The sequence below is a fragment of the Haliaeetus leucocephalus genome, unplaced genomic scaffold (genome assembly GCF_000737465.1).
Source record: "Haliaeetus leucocephalus isolate CR32 unplaced genomic scaffold, Haliaeetus_leucocephalus-4.0 Scaffold848, whole genome shotgun sequence".
NCBI classification, from domain to species: Eukaryota; Metazoa; Chordata; class Aves; order Accipitriformes; family Accipitridae; genus Haliaeetus; species Haliaeetus leucocephalus.
Genome location: NW_010973284.1, coordinates 14,523,174 through 14,550,904, shown reverse-complemented (window position 1 = coordinate 14,550,904; position 27,731 = coordinate 14,523,174). Strand labels below are relative to the sequence as shown.

The 27,731-nt window shown below is 38.8% G+C and overlaps 1 protein-coding gene and 1 long non-coding RNA gene across 2 annotated transcripts; one reads left to right on the top strand and one right to left on the bottom strand.

The window, feature by feature from the left end:
- Nucleotides 1–35: 35 nt before the first annotated feature.
- On the top strand, nt 36–14,863 carry LOC104841126. Its single transcript, XR_775331.1, has 4 exons — nt 36–365; nt 1,324–1,438; nt 3,533–3,666; nt 14,780–14,863. It is a non-coding gene; the product is annotated as an uncharacterized LOC104841126 (long non-coding RNA).
- LOC104841127 (epithelial chloride channel protein-like) lies at nt 8,991–27,121 on the bottom strand. The gene is made up of 14 exons (XM_010582581.1): nt 26,962–27,121; nt 25,010–25,150; nt 24,631–24,781; nt 23,861–23,978; nt 22,958–23,126; nt 21,866–22,093; nt 19,879–20,103; nt 18,582–18,759; nt 16,685–16,791; nt 13,680–13,904; nt 13,250–13,517; nt 11,885–12,049; nt 10,777–11,004; nt 8,991–9,418 (listed from the first exon to the last, which is right to left on the bottom strand). The coding sequence occupies exons 1-14, from the start codon at nt 27,118–27,120 to the stop codon at nt 8,991–8,993; spliced, it is 2,790 nt and encodes a 929-aa protein (XP_010580883.1). The 5' UTR covers nt 27,121.
- Nucleotides 27,122–27,731: the final 610 nt, after the last annotated feature.

The following is a 27,731-nucleotide window of genomic DNA, read 5'->3' as shown; positions in this document are numbered from 1 at the left end:
CGGCACGCGTCCCCGCCTCAGGGAGCCGCGGCCGTTATCGGCGCGCTCCAGGGCCTGCGGCTGGGGCTGCCTCTGGAGCGAGTCTCAGCCCGCCCGCCAGCCGTGGGGGAAGGGAGGCTCCCCGCCGCCGGTCGCGGCCTTTATCGTAAAGACCAGCTAGCGGGGCGGGCGGAAAAGGCAGAGGCCTCTTGTGCGGGCGGTGATGGGCCGCCCGCCCGCGGCACGTTCGTCCGCGCCCCTACGCGTGGAAACCCCGCCGCCCCGGGGGACTGCGGCCCGGCCTGGCCCGCCGGGGCTGGCACCCTCGGACCCGGCTCAGAGAGGACAAGTTTCCCCCCGCTCCCGTTTCTTGAGTCCAGTATTTTGTAAGTCAAATCTTGTCATCGTGAAGAATAGTTCTGGGATAGACCGCGAAAATGTAAGCTGGGAAAGAATTTTTAACAAGTCGTTCAGAAAAAGGCCGTTTATTAAAAGAGCTTCTTTAGGTGAATGTATGCTGAGACGCAAGTATAAAATAGGACCAAAGCATCACGAAGGGAGTATTTGAAAATGCGTTGGCTGTAGTAGTGTAACTTAATGCCAGCAATCAAGCAAATTAGAAGAAGAAAATAGTCTCTGGTTTTAATAACTTCCACTATTTTAACATCTGTCATTGTGATTTTCAAATGCCCAGGACAGAAAGAAAGGACCTTTGACATGGGCTAGCGATTAGAAAACAGATTTACAATGTGGCATCATTGGCAACAAACTGATATTCCCAGCTTGAAAATGACCCTGGTCATTCAGTTAAGTAATTTACCTCATAATCCAAATAGTAAGTAGTGTTTGGCTAAATTTGATAAAAGTCAGAGGAAATCGTAGGGCATTTTGACAAGAAGTGAATTCCAGAGAAAGGAAATAACTGTAACAAAGCAATCTCGCTTACATGCTGGTCAGATTCCAGGAATTAAAACCAAAACAAAACCCAGGCTTTGTCAAGTTCCCGTTGTACCTTTAGTACTGATAAGGATGGGACTTGAAAGCTACTGTGTGTATGTGTTTGCTTTACTTGAATACGTTTTACTTTTTTCAGCTTTTATTGTCTCACTTATACAAGGGTGTAAGTGTTTATATATAAAACTATATGGCAAGTTTGTTTCCATTTCTTAAAATAAGTATTACTGATATATAAAGGTCTCATGAGTCTCTCGTAATGCTCAGCACTACATGGTCATATAAGAGCTGATTACGATTTATTGTGATATCAGTGTAGGATATGTGAAAAGACAGCAGCATCAAAGATTTTAAATTTGGACACACAGCTGCAATTATTTCACTTCATAGCTTTCATTGGTGCTAAGCATCAGCAGTTCCCATTGATGAAGTTCCACAGAAAGACAGAGATGCCAAACAACTGAGAGCAGCAGTTCCTGACCTTGAGGCAGAAACACCACCGCAGGTAAATGTACCCAATAATGCCTTGGGAGAGTGGTATGTTCAGGCTGGAATTGACAGCAACCAACACAGTCTAGCTCTTCCCTGAAGTTTGCACCCTGTTGCTGTCCATGACATGAGCCTCACCTGCCAGAGAGGGAAGCGCTGCTTTCTGTGGTATATTAACCAACAGCCTTGACACTGTGATTTTTCCTTCAGAAAATGGTTAGGTATGTCTCCTTTCTAGCATACCTGGGATGGAAGAGGAAGAAGACTCCCATGCTTTAAGCCCCCCATGGGTTAGAGTGTTCTTGTAGTATTTGGAATACCTCCTTTTAATTGCTGCTTTCCTAAGGAGGCCTGAACAGAACAGTACTACTTATTAGGAAAATGCCTTAAGTAGACAGTACTTCCACCTTTAGCAGATAGGCTGTTTGGCATATGTGGGACATTGGATGTGTTTTTTCAGTTCTCACTTTTAACATCCTTCTTCTTTTCATGAATGTTTAAGCAGTCAGAATGTGAGTGAGAGGGAGAAAATAATTCTTCAGGCTAATGGTTGCTACACCTATCTAAGACGAAGATCTGTTCTAGTGCATGTTTATATATTTCATATAAAACCCTAGGTCTGGATAATTTTTTTCCCCGTTTTATGCTACACTGTAAAAATAAATTCAATTATTGGATCACGACCTGAAACTCCGTGCTTCCGGAGTTCCACAGTATTCTACTACTCTTAAAACACTGCTAAGTTACTCCCTTTCTTGAAATTCTCTTTCTCCACACCCTGTAGGCCTACAATGTAGTGTTCAGGACAAACTCTGGAATTTGTTTTTGCATCCTAGAAGGAACAGGCATTCAGGTGTTAACAGCTGAATCTTGGAGATTCCTATTGTCATTTTAAGAGATTACCACACACAGGCTTTCTGCCCTGTCTTTATTGGAAGCTTCGATACCTGGTCCTGGTAGGAAATGTGGTCCCTCTCTACAGCTGCTATTCAGAGCCAAAAACATTGTCAGGGTTTTGGGTTCAGGATAAACTGATACATCTGGCTCGGGTAAAGAAAGCCATACCTAGCATGTGGGCTTAGTTACAAGCTAGATACTGACCTAGAGAGCTCTAAAGGTATATTCAAAGAATGTACAGTCTGTAGAGATACCCTAACTCATTCTGATAAAATCAGCTGCAAACAGCTGAGGAGTCAGCATGTTTATTTCTGCTAACTTTGCTTCTGTGTCAGGCTTATCTGTGAAGAAATTAATCTTAAGGTTTTATTTCTTGTCATTAGACTTTTCTTGAAAACTTGATGAAAATCAAAAGCATTGAAAGTGTGTGGAATCTTGAGCTTTTTTTAAAATCACTTTGCAGAAACATTGTAGGTTTAGCACAGTTTAGTATGGTTCAGAATGGCTTGATAGAAAATGCCAATTTTTATAGTGTTTGTTGAGCTTGCCATTAAGGTGTGCTGTAATTTTAAGGAATGTATGATTGTCCTAAAATATTTGAATTTTAAAGCAATCCTTTGAATACAACTTAGCAATATCTAGTGTATCCATTGGGAGTGCTTCCAGTATTCTTTCCTGGATGCTAACAAGTCTTGGACCATATCCATAAAGGCTTACACTTACAAAAAAAAAAACCCAAACCAACCAACCAACCAAAATTATATTAATATAAAGGTTTATAGTATAATTAAGAAAACAAAATATTTTAATATAAAGAATAATAGCTTATACCTGAAATGCTTCTAAGCTGACTCCCAGTACTGCTTTCTGACTTTATGAGAAGGTAGTGTTTAAAACAAAGGGTTTGGAGTCAGAGGTTTAGCAAAGACAACCTAAAAATGCCTCCTTAAGTCTGTTTATATCACCATGAAAACATGGTAAAATAAACAAATACATTTTAGTAGCGTGTGTAATCCCAATAATGCAGTACCCATGTTGGAATTAATACATATTTAGTTCTATAATACATTGAGTTATATGGGTCACATCTTGTGTCACTGTGTGTATATCCACTATTCCCCTTCCCACTCATGACTTACGTAACTGCAGCATGTATTTGCATTAAACAGCTCTTTTATGAATATTTATATATTTATGTCATCTTTTAATGCAGTTAAACAGTGGGAAATGAAGACTTCTGGCAATGTATTACCAGTCACAACTCTGCAGAGCTCCAACTAATACTTTGAAGAATAGCAGCAATCCTGGAACCAGATTTTCAAAACAGATGTGCGTGAAAATCTGAAGGTAAATTTGATTTAGCATTTATTAATGTAGTTAAAAGACATATAAAAATAAAAGGAGCAGAGTGTGTCATTTTAAATAAACATTATTAAACTTTACCTCTATTTAATAGTCAAAGCTTGTTTTACTAAAATAGGTAAGGGCATTTGTTTGTGTGTGAGTCTACAGCTTCTGTGCCAACATTAACAACTGTGAGCTTAGCTTGATAATAACCAGGCAAAGATTATAAAATCAGTAGTGCCAGCTGCCTGGCCTGTGTACAATCAGGCTTTCATGAAAAATCTGGGGACTGGATTTGACAGAACCAGAAAACAGCTGTTCTCAACAGCACGCTTCCGCTCAGAAAATACAGCTGAGTGAGAATTAATGCTCCTTTTCACATTAGTGCACTTTCCACTGATCCTTGTGGCAGCTGTTGCTGTGCTTCCTCTAAACACTTAAACTGGAGTTGTACTAGAACTGCATGCAGCAATTGGTGAAAGTCCTGAAATTTCAGGGAATTGGACTAGGTAAATCATGTGTTGGTTTTGTGATCTTTGTCCTTTCAGTATCACACTTCCCAGAGCCATAGTGGGTTAGTTTGATACCCAGGCAGGATAATAATTTGGTCCCACACCCCAGCTGTCTATCTTAGAAGCAGCTGACTCTCTTACACTTGGAGGAAGATTGTATGGAAAATTCTATAGGCCATAACTGGCCCCTATAGAAATAAAAATTAAAATTTTGGGGTATCTTCCTTTTACTATGCAATGATAGTTTAATGACTGGATGTGTATTTGCAGCTCTACTACTTCCCTGCTGATGACTGTGAGAAAGTCACTTTATTACATGGTACTACAGTTTCTCCATATGTGGCATAGGAATAATTAAACTTATCTTCTCCATGGAACGCCATGAGGTCTGCATAGGAAGCTGGAAGCTGAAATTATTTTAAGAGCATTGAGAAGAACATATTGAGGAACAAAGCTTGTACAGTTTTGACTTTAACTATCGCATCTTTTCTAGCTAGTCTGAGCGGGCATGTGGCAGTTGTGTCAGTGACAGGGACCCCAGCCCACATAGCTTTTGAGCACACATACTGTAGTGTAGACATAATCATTGAAATCAGTCAGTGTTACCCTGTCATTTTGCACTTGCTTGTCAGGAATTATGAAAGAGTGTGGTGTGCTGACCCTGGCTGAATGCCAGGTGCCCAGCAAAGCCGTTCTATCACTCCCCTGTCCTCAGCTGGACAGGGGAGAGAAAATATAACAAAGGGCCTGTGGATCGAGATAAGGACAGGAGAGATCACTCACCAATTACCATCACGGGCAAAACAGACTCAGCTTGGGGAAAATAAACTCAATTTATTACCAATCAACCACAGTAGGGTAATGAGAAATAAAACCAAATCTCAAAACACCTTCCCTTCTTCCCGGGCACAGCTTCACTCCCAAATTCTCTACCTACCCTCCCCACCGGCACAGGGGGACGGGGAATGGGGTTTATGGACAGTTCATCACACATTATTTCTGACGCTTCATCCTCTTCAGGGGGAGGACTCCTCACACTCTTCCCCTGCCCCAGCGTGGGGTCTCTCCCATGGGAGACAGTCCTCAACGAACTTCTCCAACGTGGGTCCTTCCCACGGGCTGCAGTTCTTCACAAACTACTCCAGCGTGTGTCCCTTCCATGCCATGCAGTCCTTCAAGCACACACTGCTCCAGCGTGGGTCCCCCACAGGGTCACAAGTCCTGCCAGAAAACCTGCTCCAGCGTGGGCTCCTCTCTCCACAGATCCGCAGGTCCTGCCAGGAGCCTCCTCCAGCGCGGGCTTCCCACGGGGTCACAGCCTCCTTTGGGAACCCACCTGCTCTGGCATGGGGTCCTCCACGGGCTGCAGGTGGATATCTGCTCCACCGTGGAGCTCCCTGGGCTGCAGGGGGACAGCCTGCCTCACCGTGGTCTTCCCCACGGGCTGCAGGGGAATCTCTGCTCCGGTGCCTGGAGCATCTCCTCCCCATCCTTCTTCACTGACCTGGGGGTCTTCAGAGTTGTTTCTCTTACATGTTCTCATTCCTCTCTCTGGCTGCCATTTCCGTGTGTCCCAGCAACTTTTTTTCCTTCTTAAATCTGTTATCCCAGAGGTGCTACCGCTATCACTGATTGGCTCGGCCTTGGCCAGCAGCAGGTCCATCTTGGAGCCAGCTGGTATTGGATCTGTCAAACACAGGGGAAGCTTCCAGCAGCTTCTCACAGAAGCCACCCCTGTAACACACCCCCCCCCGCTACCAAATCTTTGCCACACAAAGCCAATAGAAAGAGCAAATTTTGTCTGTCTTTTGCAGAGGTGTTGGGGGAGTGCTGAATCCTGCGTTACTTGAACTTAGTTCTTCAGAGCTTTTACAATAGACAGAGCTCAGTAAACTGAAGCTCCTAATTCAAATAAATCTTCTTCAGCCTCCTGTAGTAAGAGCTAGACTTAAGTACTAAATTCAACCTTCGACTATTCATATTTGATTGTACTTTAAAATATGCATTTATATTAAGGTCAGAGCATTCCAGAGAGAGATGCTTTGATCTAAACCGATTTTTGGAACATTTGGGAAAACTGGAAGTGTTGTTGGAGCCCAGTAGATGTCAGTATCGCCACACAATAGACTACTGCAGCTCTGCTTGCTAGGCAGGTAGGATTGGGTGTCTTCAGAGTAATGGATGAATTGTCTTGGATCATAGAGATTGGCTATGTTGTATTTTTACATAACTCTAGGAAATAGTTCCGGGAACACTGCTGCAACCCATTTATTCTGATTGTATGATGTAGTTCCTACCATGCAATTTGTATGCAGCAGAAATACTTTAGGGGATAAGAAGACGCATCACAAGCAAACAAAAGGAAGTATTTCTGAATAAGTGGACATTCAGTGACCTAAAAACTATTCGAGGGAACTGATATCAGCAAATAATGCTTTGATTTCTGACTCTCTTCTACGAAGGAGTCTCTCTCTAGAATGTGACAACTATTCTGGCCTTGATACAAACTGAAATTGTGGCATTTTTTATTGCTTGGGGAAATGAAATTTTAGATCTGAAAACACATCTAATAGTAAGATTCATTAAGAGATGGTTCATTAGAAGTACAGAAACCCACAAAAAATGGGAAACCTAGATAAAGAAAAAGCAGAACTTGTAGAAAGTCTAGAAATAGGAAAGAAAAGGTAGAGAAATTCCATTAAAATATTAAAAAGTTGGTGCTGTTAAAATGTAAAAGTTAAGGTAGAACAAAGGGCAAAATTTCATGTTGCAGATATAAAGATGGAGAAGAAAACTTCAGATGATTATTCAACAGTTGCATAGATTTGTTGGTGTATGCAGGAAAACCACAGAATCATAGAACAGCCCAGGCTGGAAGGGACCTTGAAAGATCATCTGGTCCAGCCTTTCGTGGAAAAGGGAGCCTAGATGAGATTACCTAGCACACCCTGTCCAGTTCCATCTTGAAAACCTCAGGTGATGGGGACTCTACCATGTCCCTGGGGAGGTTGTTCCAGTGATTGATTGTTCTCACTGTAAAAAATTTCTTTCTTGTATCAAGATGAAACCTTTCCTAGCGCAACTTGTACCCGTTGTCTTCTCCATGTGGCTCCTTGTGAAGAGACAGCCTCCATCCTCTTTGTAGCCACCCTTTAAGTATTGGAATACTGTGATGAGGTCCCCCCTGAGCCTTCTCCAAGCAGAAGAGACCTAACTCCTTCAGTCTTGCCTCATAGGGCAGGTTCTCCACTCCTCTGATCATCTTCATGACCCTCGTTTTGGACCCTCTCCAGTCTGTCTGCATTTTTTTTTTTAATTGTGGGGACCAGAACTGGACACAGTACTCTAGGTGCAGCTTGACAAGTGCTGAGTAGAGCAGGGTGATCACGTGTCTATCTCTGCTAGTAATGCAGATACAGCCCAGGATCTGATTTGGCTTTGTTGCTGCAGTGGCGCACTGCTGATTCATGTTCAGCAAGGACTCCGCAGGACCCCCAGGTCCCTTTCAGCAAGGCAGCTCCCCAGGCACAGACCCCAGCCAGTACTGGGCTCTTAGGTTATGTCATCCCAGGTGCAGGACTTTGCACATCTCTTTGTTAAATGTCATACTGTGCTTGCTAGCCCATTCTTCCAGCCTGTCCAGGTCTCTCTGTGAGAGGCCTCTGCCTTCTGACATATCCACCTTGCCACCCAGTTTAGTGTTATCAGCAAACTTGGTGAGGGTGCGTGTTATATTATATTAATTATAAAAATTGTATATTGGTTCTGAAGTGTAATTCCCACTATCAGAAATTTCATTAATAGTATCAAGCTTGTTAATAAAAATACTCATGTTTGCTAGACATGGTATATTTACTGGGTAATGCTAGACTGTGAATGATAATTTGACTGTTGAATTTAACATTTTTTCATTATTATTGTATATTTCTCCCAGTTTTTGGAAGGCAGAGGTAAAAAGTACTTGGCCATGTAAGAAGCCTGAAGCATTCTGGTTTGAGCCAGTTGTTAATTTGCTAGTCAGCAACCTAAGAGTCACACAGATCACCCTTCTCCCTGTATCCCTCACACTTCTTCTTCATTAGCAGCTTTTAAATTACGTCTTATTATATAAAGGTTTATTCTAGCTCCAAATTTATAGCTTTGTTTAGTCTCCACCTAGGAACGTTTTCCATGTGCTCATTTGCATATACTCTGCAACTCTCATTCTGAAAGTATTTATATACTCAACTCTTCTACACACGTATAGATATGCATACTTAACTATTTTTTTAAATATAATCAGCCTGAAGGAACATATTTTTAAAAAATAAACAGCCTGGAGGTACATATTTTTGTTCTCAGCACACTAAGCCTAACTGAAAACCTGCGGAAGATACATAGGAAGTCATTGCACTACTTGAAGTTTTTTCTGATTTCTTTCCCACCTTGCCTTACTTGATTGTTATGTGGAGAATAAAAATAAGGAAAGTATCATATTCCTTTGCCGCCTTTATTTAAGAAAAAACCCACACTACATTGGAAAAATCTTGCAACAGAAGAGTTAAGTATTTTTATCACATAGAAACAAATGACGGTACACATATTATACTTTACTATATTTCTGAGTACGTGCTTTCATGTTTAACATTTAATCAGTGTACATGTACTTGAATATAAGACACACTTTTGAAAATCTATACCTATAAACCTATGAAAAAAGACAAATACATCTGTTTAAAATCAGTGCACTTATTTTTGAATATACAAATACCTCTTTCCCTACTTTGAAACTTGTATAGCAAAAATTACAGTAAATTTCTATTTTTTAATTTTATTTTACACATGCTTTTGCATTTTTTCAATCTCCAGTCTTCTCTTTTGTTTTTGCAAAACACACAGAGTTGAACTTACGATAGTACAGACAACTACTACACACAGACCTACTATTGCCACTATTACTGTACTGTTAGCACCACCATTGTCGCCGTCATCATCTAAAGGTGCAAGTGCTTTTGGAGGAATGAACCATGTGGCTTGTGCTATATTAGACACCTCTGAAATCAAGTTGGTATCATCAACAGCACGTATAGCAAAGTAGATTATGGTGTCATTTTCTATTATGAAATTTTCTGGGTTTATTTTAAATGATTCTTCTCTACCAGCCTCCTTAGGTATGAGATTAGAGGAATTCAGAGAAGTAGCACGATCAAAATGATTTCTTAGGTCCAGAAGATTTTTACTACTTTTTATTATATAGTGATCAGCTAGGGAAAAAAGAACACATGTTAACAACAAATTAAAACAGATGTTTTAATATCACTGCTTGTGGTGACAGCATAGGACTTGTAGAGCCATTTTGTAAAAAAAAGTGCTGATGATTCCTGTTTTACTACTGACTATTGCTCAGCATGGAGGGTTGGCAAGTTTGCTTTTAAACCTTACTTTACAGCGTCAAAGGTCTATTGTTGCTCAGTCTGGGAACTCCTTCTTTTCAATAAAAGTTGAAATTGAATCTGCCTTAAAAATACTGTTTCACCAACAGTCTTAGCTTTGTGCAGACCTGTACAAAATGTAGCTGAATGAGAAACTGTGCTGTCCCAATACAAACATAAGGTGAAATGGCAATTAAAATATATGTGTAGATAGCAGGGGCGGGCCTTGCATCTGAGCTGTTTTCTCTCTCTCAACATGAGGTTTTGATAGCAAAAACTGTGAAAGACACAAAATGATTCTCCCATTTGTAATCAAAGAACTGGTACTTACATTGCTATAAATGTGTTTGATTAATTTTGGGGGGTTCTGCTGTTTCTCTTTCAAGTTTGTAGCTTTTCAAGACTTTCCCCTCTTCCCCCCAACTTCTTACGAGTATCTTTTCCTCTTTAGATAGTAGAGAGATGTGCATGATATGCCCAGCTCAAAACCAGTGCAGGGCCTGCTATCTTAAACTATAATGCAATAACTGACCACTTTAGCTGTAAAAGTTTTTAGACATATAGTTGCTAAATAGCAATAAAAGAAGTTGAGAATTTTTTTAATTTGAGGTTTCTTTCCTTGTGTTGCTGGTTATTAAAAATTTTAGATAAATGTAAGATTTTAATCTGAAACTGTAGTCTGTGTAACTGTAGAATGTATTTTTTAACATACAGTCTCTGGTTTATGCAAGGAAATGCTTGTACACTTCATCTGGAATTAGGTTTCGTTTTTCCTGTACAACAACTTTAAAGTGAGTATTTTGGATAGAGTGTTACTGCATCTCTGTAGTCCACTTACATTTTTGTAAATAGACTAAAGCTTTGTATTGTCCATGTTGACTGATTTTCTTTTATTCTTTTTAATTATGCACAGACATGGAGTAAGACTTGTTGCTAAAGTCTCTAGTGGTTGTACTATAATTTTATTTATTTGATTTGTTTATACTATTCCTTGATTTACTTGGTTTGGTTTTTTTTAACATGAAAAATTAAGAACTAAACCAGGTATCATGCAACAGGGTAACCTTCTGTTTGGTTACGTTTTCAGGTAGGAAAGATGTAGCCCTCATTCCTGAGTGGTGGTCCTCAGGGTATGTCCTTTCAGATAAAAATAGCAACTTAATCTCACAAAAATGTAGCGTCTGACTCACCTTTTCCATTGTCAAAGTCCCCTCCTGGAGCTGTCCAAGACAAGACTATTGTTTTGTTTTCTATACGAGCATGAAGGTCTGTAACTTTACAGGGTGGATAAATAGGAGCAGAATCTCCTGCTGTATTAACTACAAGAGAACTTGTTGAAATTCTGCTGAAACTTCCCAGCTTGACTTGGATTTCTTTATCAGCAAATTTAGGTCTTGGTGCATTCATATGAATTTTACCTGTTTAAAACATTTTTCAACTTTTCATCATGACAGAACTCAGAATTGCATTTTCTTTTAATTTTTATATCTATTATCTATTCTCATCCTGTAATTTTTGTTTAGCTTATTCAAATTTAGTGGAAAGTTAGAGAAATAAAGACAGAAAATAAGGTGATCTCAGAATTCTCAGAAAAAAAGCCCAAAAAGCAGACAAAGTCTGAAATGTGTAAAAATTGGAAATTACGCAACCAGTAAAGCAGTTTGCAGATGTTGGTGAGCCATGGCTGCATTAAGGTAGTTCTATCCATCTCTTCACCCATACTGCAAGCCCTAAGAGAGTCTCAGTTATATAGGCCATACTTTGTGAGTATTTTAGACAATTTTTATGCTGGGTTTTCTAAATTTCACAGTGTATAAGTGGGAAAATATTAAATTGCAACAACTAATACATTTTTCAGCATTAAGATGAAAAAGTACTAAAAAATCAAGAATCTCAAAAGCTAAGTTTTCTAGCAGCATTGGTTTGTATACTAATGTCTCAGGCTGAATTTATTTACCATAAATCCCCATTTTAAAGTCTCAAGAAGAATTATAGATTTGAAATTCCTGTTGTGAGATGCTGAAATACAGATTCTGAGCAATATTTATCCTTCTCATGGCTGTAAGAGAAAATAATTTTTAGATTAAAGACAAGATTTTATGCTATTCCCATACATAGGAAACAGTAGTTAGAGCTGGTTTGTTTTGTTTGGGCTTTTTGTAGTGAAAATGATAGATGGAACACATTTTATGATCAAATGCAATTTTTGTGAATCTAAATGATCCCATTTGCTAAACCTTTACATCCCCCTACATACATATCATGCAAAGAATTATCTGTTTCATAAACGCTCTTTACCATTTACTCTGTAGCCTGGTATATACACGGCTCGATTTTGCTTGAGGCTAAGTCTGGTAGTTATATTTCTCCCATGGGCATTCACTTTTAGTCTGTATCTTCCAGTGCCTTGTAAAGAAGTAAAGTACCTTGAGTAGATTCCATCATCCTTCATCGTGTCAGCGCCTTGGTATAGAATTATTGAGAATTAATATCTCAAATAAGATACCTGCTGGTAAACACGGTTATTTTTGCTATTCATACATAAACATAAAACGTGAACATTACTATGCAGAAAACCTGACAGTGTTTTTGTAATGTGGACATCTTTAAAAATAGGAGTGGTCCTGCTATGACAACCTGCATTTCGTATGTATTGTGTTAAAAAGAACCATTTTCCATTAACACCTTTAACTAGGTAAATCTCTTGATACTATATGGAACCACCAAGTTAATACTTATTGACCATCTACTACATAAAGCACCTTTAAATTAGAAAAATGTCATAATTTAACCTTTGGCCAGGAATTCATCAAAACAGGATTCCTTCTCTTTAAGTGAACTTGTGCAGTTGCACCTGACTGGCTGCAGTGGATGATCTGTTGGTGGCATCCAAGCTAACTATTTTAAAGCCTGGCAGCAATGTAAAAATAACCTCTTGGGTTCAGAAAAGAGAACATGTTTAAGAAACACAGGGTAACACATTGAAATCTTACTATGTTTTTAAGTACAGCAATGTGAAAGCAAGTACAGAATGAGGAGGCACTGCTGGCTACTACTGAACTTATAAAGCTACAGGTCTACAGCAGTGGTGAGAGGAAAGGAAGAGGAGAGATGAAAAGAGATCGATGGATGTTGAATGCCAGGAATGTCTGGCTGTTGCTTTAAGAAAGAGTATTCTTGAAAAGAAGAATAATGCACTTATTTAGCAAACAAAAGAGAAAAAGCTAACTTTTGGAGAGCTAATGTTAAGACTGTGGTCCAGCTTCATTGAATATGAGATGGACTAATAAAACAGCTTGTTTTCTTTTTACTTCCCTGTTGAGGGCAGATGATTACATGAAGTACACTTTCAGAAAGTAGATATGAGCAATGTACCCTCTACTATGACAGTTCTTCTGCTTTCACCCTCAATGACAGCACAGGAAAGAAAGCAGAAAAATTTTTCAGGTAAAGGCCCATGTCTTTGTTTTCCTCACCAAGAAAAAGCTTTGTAGCTTACTTCCATCCTAAAGCAGTAGGGTTCTATGTCTCCCTTTTTATTTTTTTCTTGATTTAGGGCATAGCCATGACTCAGTCCTTAGTGATAAATCTGAGGGGAGCATGCAGACTTGGATTCCAAAATGCATAAATGTAAAGGTTTTTACCATGTATATGGAATCTTACCTGTGCCATTATCAAGAAGTTCAAGTGTTACTGCTCCAGCACCATCCTTCTCTATGGTGGCTATCACAGTTGCACCAAGAACAGGCAAAAACCCTTGGCTAACCTCTGCATAAACAACAACTGGATTAAATGCTTTATTTGCCCTGTTCATGTGAGCTGCAATTCTCACAGGAGGAACATCAGAATATGCTGGTCGAGAGGTAGCTGTTACTGATATAGTTTGAGTTGCTGTATGAACATTTTTAATACAAAACTCCCAATCACCCACCTGCAAATAAAATACAAAAATATAAAAAACTAGTGAAAAAGCTTCATGTTCTAACAGGGCCATTAACTCCCTTATATAACAAAAACTTAACTAAAGAAAAGCTGTATGCTAGTCTATAGGAAATGTTAATTCAGAAAATAAAAGAAAATGTTCAGTCTTTACCTCTGCAGTGCCACTTATACTGAGTCTGGCTGTGTTTGGGTTTGAATTACTGGTTGTAAAGTCTGAACTTCCATATTCTTTTCCTTTGGGGTCCCTCAGGAAAAAAAATGGCCGAGATAGACTCCATGCAATATGGAAGAAAGTGTCATTTCCCACAGTTTTGTCCACAGGCACAGTAGTATTCATCCATCCAGAATGCTGAACAACTAGGTCTTTGCTTTCAAGCTGTTGTTAGAGAAATAAAATTTATCTTACTGCTATTTAGTAAAGAAGCATTTAATGTATTTTCAGAGTGATTCCTCATCCATTGCACAATATTGTATCTATTCAATGCTGACTTAAAATGGATTAGTCTTGGAGCAGAGAATTGAAAAGCATTTATGCCTTTTGGAAACTAGCATGAAAAAAGGATCTCTGCTTACTTATTTATAACTTAGAGTTATATAGAGAAGATGGCAGGCTTTCTAGTTCTGCTGTCTCTAGCTACAGGAAAATTAAGAGCCATTTGGCATAACTGTTGAATGAAGAAAACTAATAGAATACCAGATTCACTTTATGAAATGGCTGCTTGCATAATAACATTGATTTTAAGTATGAAATTATGGCAAACAGAATAAGTTACAGTAAGTGGAAGTCCTTCATTTCTGTATCTAAACTATTTATCTACCTATCTAACCCATTGTGCCAGTAAGCTGTATTTCCACTGCAGTTTGTCTGTCTCAAAATCCTGGAAGAAAGAAAATGTCTCATGTATGACTGTAAGGCTTATGAGTATTGAGAGAGACAGAAATAACAACAGAACAGAGGAGAATATATAGAAGAGAGACATAAACAATATTTCCTTTATTCAAATTAAAATAATTTTGTGTAATTTTCTCACTCATATTATGAACAATAAAGTCTGCAGTTAGAAAATAGCCTGCACAGGTGGGACACAAGAGTCAATTAAAGGCAATATAACAACTCAAAAAATCCTAGACTGCTTTTCAAATCTACATTGACTGATGCTTATAATCTAGCTATTTTTGTGAGTGGTATATTTTGGATAAAACGTAGGACTGGATCTGTGTTAAAATATTATCATTCATATCATTTATCAGCAATCCTGGTCAACGGGGGAGGTCCCAGACAACTGGAGGCTTGCCAATGTGATGCCCATTTACAAGAAGGGTCAGAGGGAGGATCCAGGGAACTACAGGCCTGTCAGCCTGACCTCGGTACCAGGGAAGGTTATGGAACGATTTGTCTTGAGTGCGCTCACATGGCACGTGCAGGACAACAAGACGATCAGGCCCAGCCAGCATGGGTTCATGAAAGGCAGGTCCTGCTTGACCAACCTGATCTCCTTCTATGACCAGGTGACCCGCCTAGTGGATGAGGGAAAGTCTGTGGATGTTGTCTACCTGGACTTCAGCAAGGCCTTTGACACTGTCTCTCATGGCATACTCCTTGAGAAGCTGGTGGCTCATGGCTTAGACAAGTGTACTCTTCACTGGGTAAAAAACTGGCTGGATGGACGAGCCCAGAGGGTTGTGGTGAATGGAGTTAAATCCAGTTGGCAGTGGATCACAAGTGGTGTTCCCCAGGGCTCAGTTTTGGGGCCAGTTCTCTTTAATATCTTTATCAATGATCTGGACGAGGGGATCGAGTGCACCCTCAGCAAGTTTGCAGATGACACCAAGTTGGGAGGGAGGGTTGATCTTCTTGAGGGTAGGGAGGCTCTACAGAGGGATCTGGACAGGCTGGATCGATGGGCTGAGGCCAATCGTACGAAGTTCAACAAGGCCAAGTGCCGGGTCCTGCACTTGGGTCACAACAATCCCATACAGCGCTACAGGCGTGGGGAAGAGTGGCTGGAAAGCTGCCCGGCAGAGAAAGACCTGGGGGTGCTGGTTGACAGCCGGCTGGATATGAGCCAGCAGTGTGCCCAGGTGGCCAAGAAGGCCAACGGCATCCTGGCCTGTATTAGAAATAGCGTGGCCAGCAGGAGCAGGGAGGTGATTGTTCCCCTGTACTGGGCACTGGTGAGGCCGCACCTCGAGTACTGTGTTCAGTTTTGGGCCCCTCACTACAGGAAAGACATTGAGTTGCTGGTGTGTGTTCAGAAAAGGGCAACCAAGTTGGTGAGGGGCCTGGAGCACAAGTCCTGTAAGGAGCGGCTGAGGGAACTGGGGTTGTTTAGTCTGGAGAAGAGGAGGCTGAAGGGAGACCTTATTGCTCTCTACAACTACCTGAAAGGGGGTTGTGGTGAGGTGGGTGCTGGTCTCTTCTGTCAGGTGGCTGGAGATAGGACAAGAGGAAATGGCCTCAAGTTGTGGCAAGGGAGGTTTAGGTTAGATATTAGGAAAAATTTATTTACTGAGAGGGTTGTCAGACATTGGAACAGGCTGCCCAGGGAAGTGGCTGAGTCACCATCCCTGGAGGTATTCAAAAAGTCCATAGACAAGGCACTTCAGGACATGGTTTAGTGGGCATGGTTGATTGTTGGACTCCATGATCTTAAAGGTCTTTTCCAACCTAAATGATTCTATGATTCTATGATTAACAGTGAGGAATGAGTTGCTAAATTCTAATTAACAATTGGCCTAGATTATAAGTCTAAAAGTTTATACATTAAAATGGTACATATGGCTTAGGAGAGAAGCTGTATTTTAAATTGTATCTTTGTTACTTAAGTTAGACTGTTAAAATGCTCTAAAAGATAATATTTCATGTAAGAGTGAACTAAATATCCTGGGGAATTTCTGCTTGCTTTTTTCTCTCAAAGTCTCTTGGACTTTGACAATTATGAGAAATAATTTTCTTGAGTTTGTGAAATCAAGAATTATATACATTATGTAAATTATATACTTATTTCATTGCAGTGAAATGTAGGAGATCACTAAAAAGTGTGCTTGTTCTTATTTCCACATTGAGCCACTGACAATTATGATTATTAATGTCTAATTTCATTCAGTTACTGATCAACTAAAAGCATAGGAGGAAAAAGAAGTGCTGAAATTGACCTGAATAGATTGTTCACAAATATCTCCGCTTCTTGATGTAATTGCACTGAATGTCTCAATTAATTTACTGGGGACGGCTCCATCTACAGCATAAAGATTTAAACCTCCTGTAAGACAAGAGCAAAAGAATTAGAAATACTATTTTTTACTCTAAAATTGCTAAATTTTATGTGACTTCTGGTACTGGTTCTACTGAGGCAGCCAATTTGTTACAAAATCAAAAAAAAAATGTATCTTTTTATTACTCTGTTAAAGCATGTGTCATAGTAAATTCTGGCTTGTGTGATCAACTCATTTAATCTCTCATTAGCAAAGTTTGCAAAAAAATCACTCCCTGCAGCATATCAAGTACAGCCTTTTTAGACTTCTCTTAGTACTTTTGGAGTCACATTATCCCTTCAGTGAAATTCTGCTCTGAAAATACCTCTGTAGAAAAGACACAGTGGCATTCCATGGCTTGTGACTCTTAAAATCCAGACCATCTTTATTTCCAAGTGTGAAGTTTAGATCTCTCTTCATGCATACCGAGTTCAAGCAGCTCTAGTCCATTGGAGGTTCTCATACTCAGTGCACATCTATTAATGAATTCATTGTGAATATGGCTTCACACTTCTCTACTGAAGCATCTGCACTTCACACATTTGTTGCAAGTCTCTCTCAAACTAGGATCATGCATGCCGGACATAAACTGAGCCATCACTGTGTTCCTAATGTACAGGTCACTGGAATCCCAGAGTGGGGGAGAGACTGCCGCGCAGCACTGAGCCCTGTGGAGCCTAGTCGGGGTGTGCAGAGGCTGCACACAGCCCTTCCCTACCACCTGACACCTCTCACCCCCATCTCTCGCACACAGACTGACGTAAGGTGTGCAGGTTACATCGGGTGTATGGGTCTGTCTCATCAGAGATCACATGGAGTCATATGAGCTGGAGGAGGTGTTAGCTCAGAGATCTATTCAGTATCTTTGGAAAATTGATTTTTGTTTCTAAGCAGGAAGGCCTGCTGGTTGATGACTATGTGCTAAAGGACTATCTGGGTTCTTTCTGGCTCACAAATCATTCTTAATAAATACTCCAGAAGTGGAGCTTAAACAACAAATTCTGTCTTAAAATACAGGCCGGAATAGAATTGAACTCTGGACTCTCCCATAGTCATGTTGATCTAATGATGTTGAAGAGTGTACAAGGGCATTCCAAGTTATTTAAATTGCTAAAACAAGTGGATTGTAGTCGGAAAATGCACAGCATGTGCACCTCTTATTAGAATATTTATTCACCATTTTTATTTGGAGTCAGCTTGCTTTCTAGATCTACACAAGAATTTTTTGTTCTTCCATGGCATTTGCAGGTGCCTTAGCATGAAGCAACACCACTATGGATAGTTTTTAAATGATTGATTTCAAACTGATTATGTAGCTCCAGCTCAGCTGACAGCTATGCTTGCTAATGACAAGGGTAGTCACCGTGTTTACAATTTCCTAGCCAGTGCACTTCAGCCGCAACAGTTGGAGAAAATTATTATTCTTTATGTAATAAAAAATGCTTATAAGTAAAAGCATATAGAAAGTTCTAGGCATTGCATGTAATGCCAGAAATAAAATTCTAGACATTTCTTTTTATGTTATATGACAATATCATAATTAAATCTCCTTTAGTAATAGGGTATTGTCATGTTATTGCATTTTTTAAATCAAGACAGCTCTTAAAGCATATCTATGGATCTAAAGAGTTCTGCTTGTTTGCATTAAAAAAGCCTGTCATGAAAACCAAATTTCTTTAAAATTAAATTTGTTTTACATTTCTTAAATTTCTTTTTTCCAGACCGATTAATTGCCATGCTTTTACATTTTCATACTTGAACATGCATGCCAGACAAAGAGTGCATTTAGAATATTTACCTGTTAGTTTTGAAAATCTTTCTAATTCTTTGGATGCCAATGGCCCCAATGCAATGGTGTGAATTGTTGCTGCACTTTGTTTCACCACATCAAGGCAAGTTGCTATACGTGGGTCCTCTCCATCTGTCAGTAACACAATTTCTGAACCACATGTAGTAGTCATTTTTTCTGCAATTAACTGCATCAAGAAAAGAATTCATGATATAAGCAGCAGAATAATTTTTAAATACTAGTTTATCGCAGAGCACAGTCAATGTATGCATTTAGAGCTGTTAACTTCAAATATAAGACACATTTATTCTTTAATAAGTGCTTAAATTTTTATGTAACACTATTACAGTATTAATTATTGCAGTTGATATTGCAAGATATAATTGCTTAGATTTAGTTAAGTGTTCAATTATAAACAATGAATATTTAATATATGTTTTCCTAGGGAAGGAACCTGTCCCAAATTGAAGATGTCAGAAGCATTCTGCCTGTACATGCTTTGCTGGTTCAGGGACTGGATGTTTAAGGGCATCATATTGAAAACTTATGTCCACTGTCTGGAACTACTCTTTATTCTCCATCAAAATTTCAGGAGTAGAGAAGGACAGACTTCCGTCTAAGGGTGGACTCTGAGGTAACTGAAGGTGAGGCAGAAAGGCATAGGGGGCAACCAAGGGGGAGGCCTCTATCTGTGTCTGGTTGCCAGTCTTCTTCCTGATGTCCCCCTGTCCTGAGCCGCCTCTCTGCCCTGGACCGTCAGCTATCTCAGTAGTCTCATCCTTCTCTGTACAATTTCTGTCTTTCTCTTTCTTCCTTTTTCCTACACGTTGCTCCTGATTTTCAGTTTTGCATCTGAATTAGGTGACATCTTCTGGGACTTTAGACTGTCAGCCTAAGGAAGTAAACCAGACAAATAAATAATAATATATATCCATCACGGTTTCCCAATCTCATGATTTGTATGTGGTTTCACAATTTTAGGGGCTTGACTCATGACTAATGAACTGTGGGAATTATTCTAAAATTTAGATCATTCTTTTAGTTCATTTTGGAATTTGATCTTATTTTTCAATATCCTTTTTGAAGCATGGACATCACATCTGACCTGTTTTCTGGTAATACTCCTTCTAATGCCATATAATGGTAATGCCAAATAGTTTCTATACCAAATTTTCTCCTGATAGATTCAAGAATCATGTTATCTTTCTTAACTCTACCATTGTGTATAAATTCACGTTCAGGTATGTTTCTCGCTTCTTCCTCATTTTCCATACATTCCAGGAGATATTTCCACATTGTACTTTACCTTAAATCCTTTACGTATGCCTGCACAGATATTGGTTTGTCCACTAGCAATTGTAGGCAAACATTGAACAAGTTTTTGGCGTGCTGTGTCATTGGTTATTTGTTGCAAAGGAGCTTTTTCAGATGCATCAGAGTCAAATGTGACAATTCCAACCCAGGAACCAATTTCAATAATATGGAGCAGAAATACCTCTGCAGCACTACGGAGATGTCTGAGGCGGTCATGCTGTACGTGAAAAAAACCAACATCCTTAGAAGCAATCTCTTCTGAAGAGCTATGACTATGAACAAAATATAGGAATTTTTGATGTTGATCAGATTGTAATTAAGAATTAAAAACTAGCTGCCATAAGGTAACTCGTGTGTATGCTCAGTTCTAGAAGAGAGGAGATGTAAACCATGTTCTGGTATTGTGAAAGTGCAGCAAACTGCAGCTTCCAGGAAAGATGTCACCAGGCAAAGTCCATCTTCTGATGTTATGACTTTACTGCTAATCAAGATTTTTGTCACTTTTTTTTTTTTGATAGTGTGATGGCAATGCAAAAGGACAACACCTATGAAGCCTGAGGAGTAAGTTAGTCTAGAGACTAAATATTTTGAAAATACACATAATATTAAAGTATGGCTATTTTAAATGCAAATATTTGAAGGGATTACTGAAAAAAAAAGTTATATTTGAAAACGTTTATCTCTGGAGCTAGCTATTCTTACAATATTTATTTCATAATTATCTTAATTTTGGGGTTTGTTATTACATTATTATTTACTAATTGATTTAATAAAATGTATGATTGGGAGACATCTGTATTACAAAAATAATATAATTTATTACAATTGCAGATCTTTGCTTAAGATCAGTCTCAAGAACAGCTCTGGACTAGAATGGCATATCTGGAAATAGATCTGTTGATGGAGCCCTATGGGAGAATCCCCCAATTATTGTATGTATGCCATAACTACAGAGTTGGAGCATATACTGCTTTATGCTTCTTCATGTATATTTTGGTTTAAGGTATGACTGTCAAATATTTAAGAGTATTTCTCAACATGTTTGAGCCTTTTGAATTACTTTCTTTAGATGAATAGTCTTGGTTTTAGCCTTGAATTCCTGTGGGAATTGAAACACTGAACTTGGGGTATTTTCAATAAGAGAGCAATGGCCATTGGCTCACTACTGAACTGTGGAAGAGGTAAGTTACGGATAAGAAAATGCAGTATGTTGTCAAAAGAATATATAGGCTGATTTTTAAAAGCTGTTAGAGTATGCAAAGATGTTTGAAGTCTATTAATAAATCATGAGATAGCTGCCTTAACGTACCCAGATAATTTTGTCATCTTTCTACTGATGATCAGATTGCTTACAGCTTTATAAAAGTATTAGGATATTTATGCAAATAAGCACATATTCAGTGCTTGCATCCATAAACAAGCTTAGTATCTCATGCCACAAGGAGCTGTGAAAGAATAAACCTGTGCAAAGTTTTATGGAAAAAAAAAAGGAAAAATAACCTCAGCCTTGTTAAAATGACATAACATTATGCCAGCTCACATTCTTGATTCCAAAGAGCAATATTGTAATGAGGAAAGAACATCTAATTTATTGACGTATTGTGACCTACATATTTACTTTAAATTTTAGAATCATTCATAAGAAAAATAAAATGTGAAACTCCATCTATGATACATTTTCTGCTTGGAAGAAATACAAAGGCATTGTCATTCTAGGTCTGGAACAAAGGAAGGAAAGGATATAAAATTGAGATTTTACAAGAAAAAAAAGACCAAGTCTGGGCTACAACTGTCAGTATTTTAAGTGGTATCTTGTAGGAATTCCTAAATAAAATTACCAAGGAGAATAATAGTAGTCCTTTTTTTTCCTAAAATAATCAAGTTAATTACAGAATTGACTGATTTTTTTTTTTTTTTTGTAACTTTTTCTGTTTCTTAAAATTTTTGCCAAAAATTGCTTATAAAATGCATATTCTTACCATTGACATGCTCCCGGAAACATCAAGCACTAAGGCGACTGCTCTGGTTTGGGTCTGCAGTAGTGTGAAGGTAGTCTCAGAGGGGGGTGCAGAAGCATTTATAACAACCGAGTTGCGAAAGTCATCAGATTCCATAATTACTTCCCACGTGCTTTTGTGGTCGCATATCTTATTCTGCATATTTGGAGCCTCACTATTGTGAGTGTTTTTGTCACAAAATTCAACCACCTAAAAGGTCAGATTGAAGCTGATAATAATTCTGAACCGAACAGTATGAACATAAGAAAATATCTCAGAAAATATGTGGTGGGGGACAGGACAAATGGAGGTGTTCTCCTAGAACATTAGTGTGTTATTGGTACTGTTTTGGTCAAAAATCTAAACCATAGCACCATACGATCTGTTATGAAGAATATTAACTGTATCCTAGCCAGGCCCAGTACACCCACAAAGTTCTTGGTAAAAGCTTGCCCAAAGAAATAAGGTCAGTAACTGGAGGACTTGTGATCCTGTACCACAGAGATCTAGCCTGCAAGGAGACTGACTGTCCTGCTAACCCCTGTCCCAGCACCCTCTCCCAGACACTGGAACAGTACAGATCTGGCGTAAGGAGGCCTGCCTGGTTGTCCTGGCTGCTTTCAAGAGAGGTGGGCTGCTGCTTCTGTGTTAAGGATATATAGACAGACCAGACTGTTCTGCAGTGGAGTGTAATAGAGCTAACCAGGTAACGCAGTTTAGGTGCCAGTTTACATAAGGAGTGATCAAAAACCACAGTTGTCTTATGGACAAGGCATCTGGCAAGAATGCTTCATTTTCATGCCTGTTGACCTGATTCTCCAAACATGGAGCAAGAAGGATGCTGACACTGCAGTACATCTCACCCTTATTGACAGGAAACAGCTGTCAAATCATTTGTAGTAGCTCCTTTGTCTTCTCTTTTGAACAGATTTTGATAGAACCGATAGCATCATCCATATTCTTTTAAATAGAAATTAATTAAACACCTGACTGATCATTCTCCCCAGCAGAAATAACTGACTAGACCCCAAATGTTACTAAACTCTCAGTCCAGAAAGGTATAGTAATACTTACAGAAGGTAATTGCAAATACATAACAGAAAATGACATATTTTGTTGTATATCTGGAATAAATGTACATCCTTTTTCAAATAGCTGACCATCATATCTACAGATTCTTGGCTCACACTTGTCTCCGCTGCAGTCTTGGAAAACAGGTATACCAGTCACACCAGCTGGACAGCTAAGGAAAGAGGAGATAGGCAGGGCTGGTAAAGAACCCACATATAGTCTGTAACTGGTTATTTATTTGAATTTTGGCTGCCCAAAGCCAAATTGCTGCTGACACAGCACTGTACTAGACACTGCACAAGTACATAGGTAGGCTGTTTCAGTGCCTGGCATGGTCCTCAATCTAATGTAGAAATAGTTAAAATCATAAAATACTTGCGGTCTTTTGTGATCTTCCTTGTCATAATTATAGGCTATGCAGGAAAGACATCCTGCTAGTAGTTGCAATACAAAAAAGTGTATTGGTATGCCTGAGCTAGGAAAAAAGGTGAGCCTGAACTAATTCTCTACATCCATTCAGTTATTGTCCCTGTTTGTAGAAACTGTTTAAAACCACAGTGGTTTCAGTAGGCAATTTCAGTGTTGTTGATAACTGCTCTTTAATAAAATGATGTTAAATAAATAAGTACGAAACAAATGGTGGCTGAAGTCTGCAGTTGCACACAGAGCACAAGATTATCCAGCCTGAACTCCTGAACCTCTTACAAAACAGCACCAGACAGCTGTGGTTTTCTGGGCTGCAGAGCAGGCAACAGAGGTTGCTGACTAAGCATCTTTTAATCATATGAACAGGTCATGGACACTCTACAAAGTACAAACTCAGCACAGACAAGGAGAATATTGAAAATGTTATTGAAATGTTTAAACCTGTGTAATGTAAAAGGAGAAATATGAAAAAAATAGTACCTTGTTGCTTCAACACTTGCTTCTTCAGAATTTCTAGACACATAAAAAGGCATGTCACTACTATATTCATCAAACACCCCCCACCGAAAGTGAGCCCATTCGTGGACAAAAACTCGACCTGTTGAAAAAGAATAGCACACGCGCATTCTAAATACAACTGTTTAAAAGCTACTCAGTGTTTTACTTAGACATTTTAACAATTTAAAATAATTCTTATCTGAGGTAATACAGGAAGATTGTGAAATATTTAAGCAATTGGGATAGTAATTTTTCCTTGAGGTAAAACTAGGAAGGCATCAGTTTAGCAACCAGGACCAGAATTTTTATTCATATTTGACTCTCAGAAATGCAGCAACTGTTCTAGAGGCTTTCTTCCAAGTTGGCAAAAATCTCCTAAGGAAATCTGTGAGGTTTCTGTCCCATAGAGCAGCAAACCTTACATTTTTTGATACAGTGTAGTACACAAACACTGGATAGTTTATTTCATTAAGTGGTCATAAAATGAAAGCTACTGCTAATGGCAGTAGTTAAGTGCAGAGAAATAACCATTTAAGGTTTTCAAAGGGATGAAAACCTGCTGGATCTAGTGTTTGAATATTTAACTTCAGAAATTTCACAGGTAATTACTATTTCTGAAAAATAAGTCTCTCGGAAGTTTTTTTCATTTTAGCAAGCAAATTAAAGTACCTAAATTCATTAATCACTTTAAAAAATCTTGGCCAGTTTGTACGAACAATAAAACAGACAATTAAATTAAATAGTAGTATTACCTTTTTCTCCATAAACATTAGTCAAATTGTCATTTAACAGGAAGTTAGGTGTGAAATGGATGTACTGTCCTTTCTCCTTACATCCTCTATAATGTAAGGTATAAGGATCATCTACATGTGTCATATAAGGGTCTGCTATGATGACATCTGCCTGAAAAAGTAAGACCAAAGTTATACATGACATGAGTGTAGAGAAAAGTTAGGTGTTTCTTCTTGAATAAATTCAGTCCTGCAATTTTTTTTATGCTATGAACACTCTCAACATTTTTGAGTAAGAACTTCCAGGATTAGTCCTAGATTTTGCTGTGATTCATAATGTAGCCTTATCAGTCTAGCTTTTCCTTGTTGTTCTAATCAGAAAGAGTTCTCTAAATCATACCTTATCATATGATTCTGTTTTTAATCTTGAATAGTTCGTGTTATTCTTCCACGTTTTAGGAATTATAATTTTTACAGACTTGAAGAAAAATCGATGTTTTGTCATTTCAAACAAGTAATTAGAAGCATTTTTAATCATGTTCTAGGGAATGAAATAAAATAAAATATTAATATCAATGTTAATATTAAAAATTTGACTGTATGTGCAATTAATAATTTAGCCTTATCAAGACACAGCAGTACAATAAAGTAGAACTAAGTACATAATACAAAACTAGAAAGTATTACAATCTTTGCTAAGAAAAGAATAAACAAAGCAGCCAGGGACTAAGCTGTAATTCTTGGAATCTCTCACCCATTCTATAATCCTGCTTTTAATCAGAGATTGTGGTAAAATTCATGCTCTAGCCTTCCTTTGAGATGAAAACTACTAAATACAAGGATTTTACCCTTAAATTAATACTGGCCTGACAGCAAGTGTGGGCAAGTTTGAACATTGCACCTGCTTTTCATTTATCTGATTAATGTCATAATTTTTCTGTCAAATTTGCTGTTTCACATCTCTTCTTATTTGTATTATAGCTACTATACACTGCCATTACTTTCCTTTCCTCTTTCTCTTTTACCACCTCTCTTGGAGTAGAGACATCAGAAAAAGCATTCCCTTTGTTTATTTTTCTCTCCAATAACAACTAAGTGTTTAGTGGAAAAACAACAAACAGGAAGGAGGGGACTAAAATTTGTCCCACAGGCTTTTCATAAGCTAAGAAACAAGCTGTGACAGAGGCTTTGGAATCAAATGTCCACGTTACATGTACATAAAATTCAGCTAAAGGAGATTTCTTGAAGAGGTTCAGTTTGCCAGGACTGAGAGTGATAGTGAGTGCTAACCCATGAGAAGCTGAGCAGTAATGGGACATGCCACTTCAGCTGTTCCTGTGCGACCCCTTGCCTGCTCTGCAGATAGAACAGAGCAGTTTTAACTGGTTCAAGGGAACTGAAGGAATGGTGTAAGAGCAAGTTCTCATAAGGTCAGCTATAATGTGAATTTAATATGTGGTAGGTATCTCACAGTAACAGTAACCATCACTCATACACTTCTACCCTAAAAAACATGCAGTGCTTTGTCCTTAATGAAAATGGAGTGATCTAAACTCTAGTTATTGTTAAAAAAGGGGACAGTCAGTGACTGATGGTAAAAAATAAGCTATCAGATCCACTTTTACTTCATGTAAGCCTCTTCTCACAAGATGAAAGAAATCTGGAAATGTTAAAAATGTCATGGTATCCTTTGTACTTGATCTTAGAGATTACATGGGACTGAGATAACCCTACATCAAGGTCTAGTAGGCACTAGACATACTGCAGAACCTGGGCATTTGTCAGAAGTGTCCCATTCAGCAGGTTTTCTCTAAAATGATTTGACTTTGTAGAAAACAATTTCTTTACTTTGAGACCTGGCCAGCATCCTATTCTAGGGCGATTTATCCATTGAGGCATCTACTTGGATTGGAATAAAAGTTAAGGCCAGAAATGCCACTAAACCTAATTTTTTTTTTTTTCATTTACAATTTTTAAAGGAACATTATGCGACGTACTAGCTAATGACAAACAGTAGTATAATCAATGGCTATTAAACAAGCATTCATGGGATACTCTTTCAGGTAAACATAATTTGGAAAGCTACTTAAAGGAATTTCAGTCTGCCTCCCAACAGAGATATTACAGCATTGTCTGAGGGAATTAGTGCTCTTAGTAGTGACAACAGATGGCAAGACAAATTAGAAGTTACTAGTTTAGTAACCATGGGATTAATCCATAATTAATTCAAAACAACAAGAAAAAAAACTATTGGCAAGAATGGGAGCTAGACCTTATTTGTGCTACTTTCCAAGCAGAAAAGTCAAGTCACAACTGCTGAGAAACAATACATGTAAATGCAAATGTTCTTACCATCGTGTTCAGGATGATGTTGGCATCTTCTGGCACCTGGGGATTAATTGCAACAACCAAATCCTCATAGCCGTTCTTATTTAGCCATACCATAGAACTTTTTGCCACATGCAGGAGCTGAAAAGACAGCAAAAATATCAAACTCTTAAACACCTCCATTACTTGTTCCTGTCTGCGAGGTTCTTGGTTAGAAAATGATAGCTTATCAGTCTTATTTATATGACTGCCTGTAGGGTGGGAGAAGACTTTGTTATGGTAACCCAGGATAGTTTGCCTCCCCCATCTGAGTATGTAGAGTCCCAAGCACATCTTATCTTCTTGTTACAGCAACCTGGGATAGTTTGCTTCTTCCTGTCCAAGTATGTAGAGTGCCCAAGCGCATCTTATCTCATTGTCATAGTAACCTGGGGTCATTCGCTTCCCCCTCATTGCGTGGCCGCCAGCATGACAGCCAGCTACGGATCTTGGCATTCGGACAACACAACCTGCATTACATCAGCGAGTTCACTAATGAGCCAAACAGGACATTGCATATGTATGATATGTTAATCAGCGTGAGTTTTATTATCCACCCCTGTGGTGCTTTCCCTTGAGCTTCACTCCCAAGCAGGGCTCCGCTGCATTGGGTCCCCATTTTGATTAGCATCAGTGCCTTGGGGCTCCCACCATGGTAACACTACGCTTTCCATAAAGCCAAAGCTTTCACTCGCTGAGTGTTGTGCCTCATCCTCGAGGGATTTGCACCTGATCTTTGCTCCTAAAACTGCCTT

Coding starts and splice junctions, on each gene's coding strand:
- LOC104841127 (XM_010582581.1), bottom strand. CDS start 27,120: ATGGAGGTGTTTAAGAGTTTGATATTTTTGCTGTCTTTTCAGCTCCTG. Junction 23,127..23,860: donor GCAAGTGTTGAAGCAACAAG/GTACTATTTTTT, acceptor CTCTTTCCTTAG/CTGTCCAGCTGGTGTGACTG. Junction 12,050..13,249: donor ACTTCTTGATAATGGCACAG/GTAAGATTCCAT, acceptor TTCTATACCAAG/GCGCTGACACGATGAAGGAT.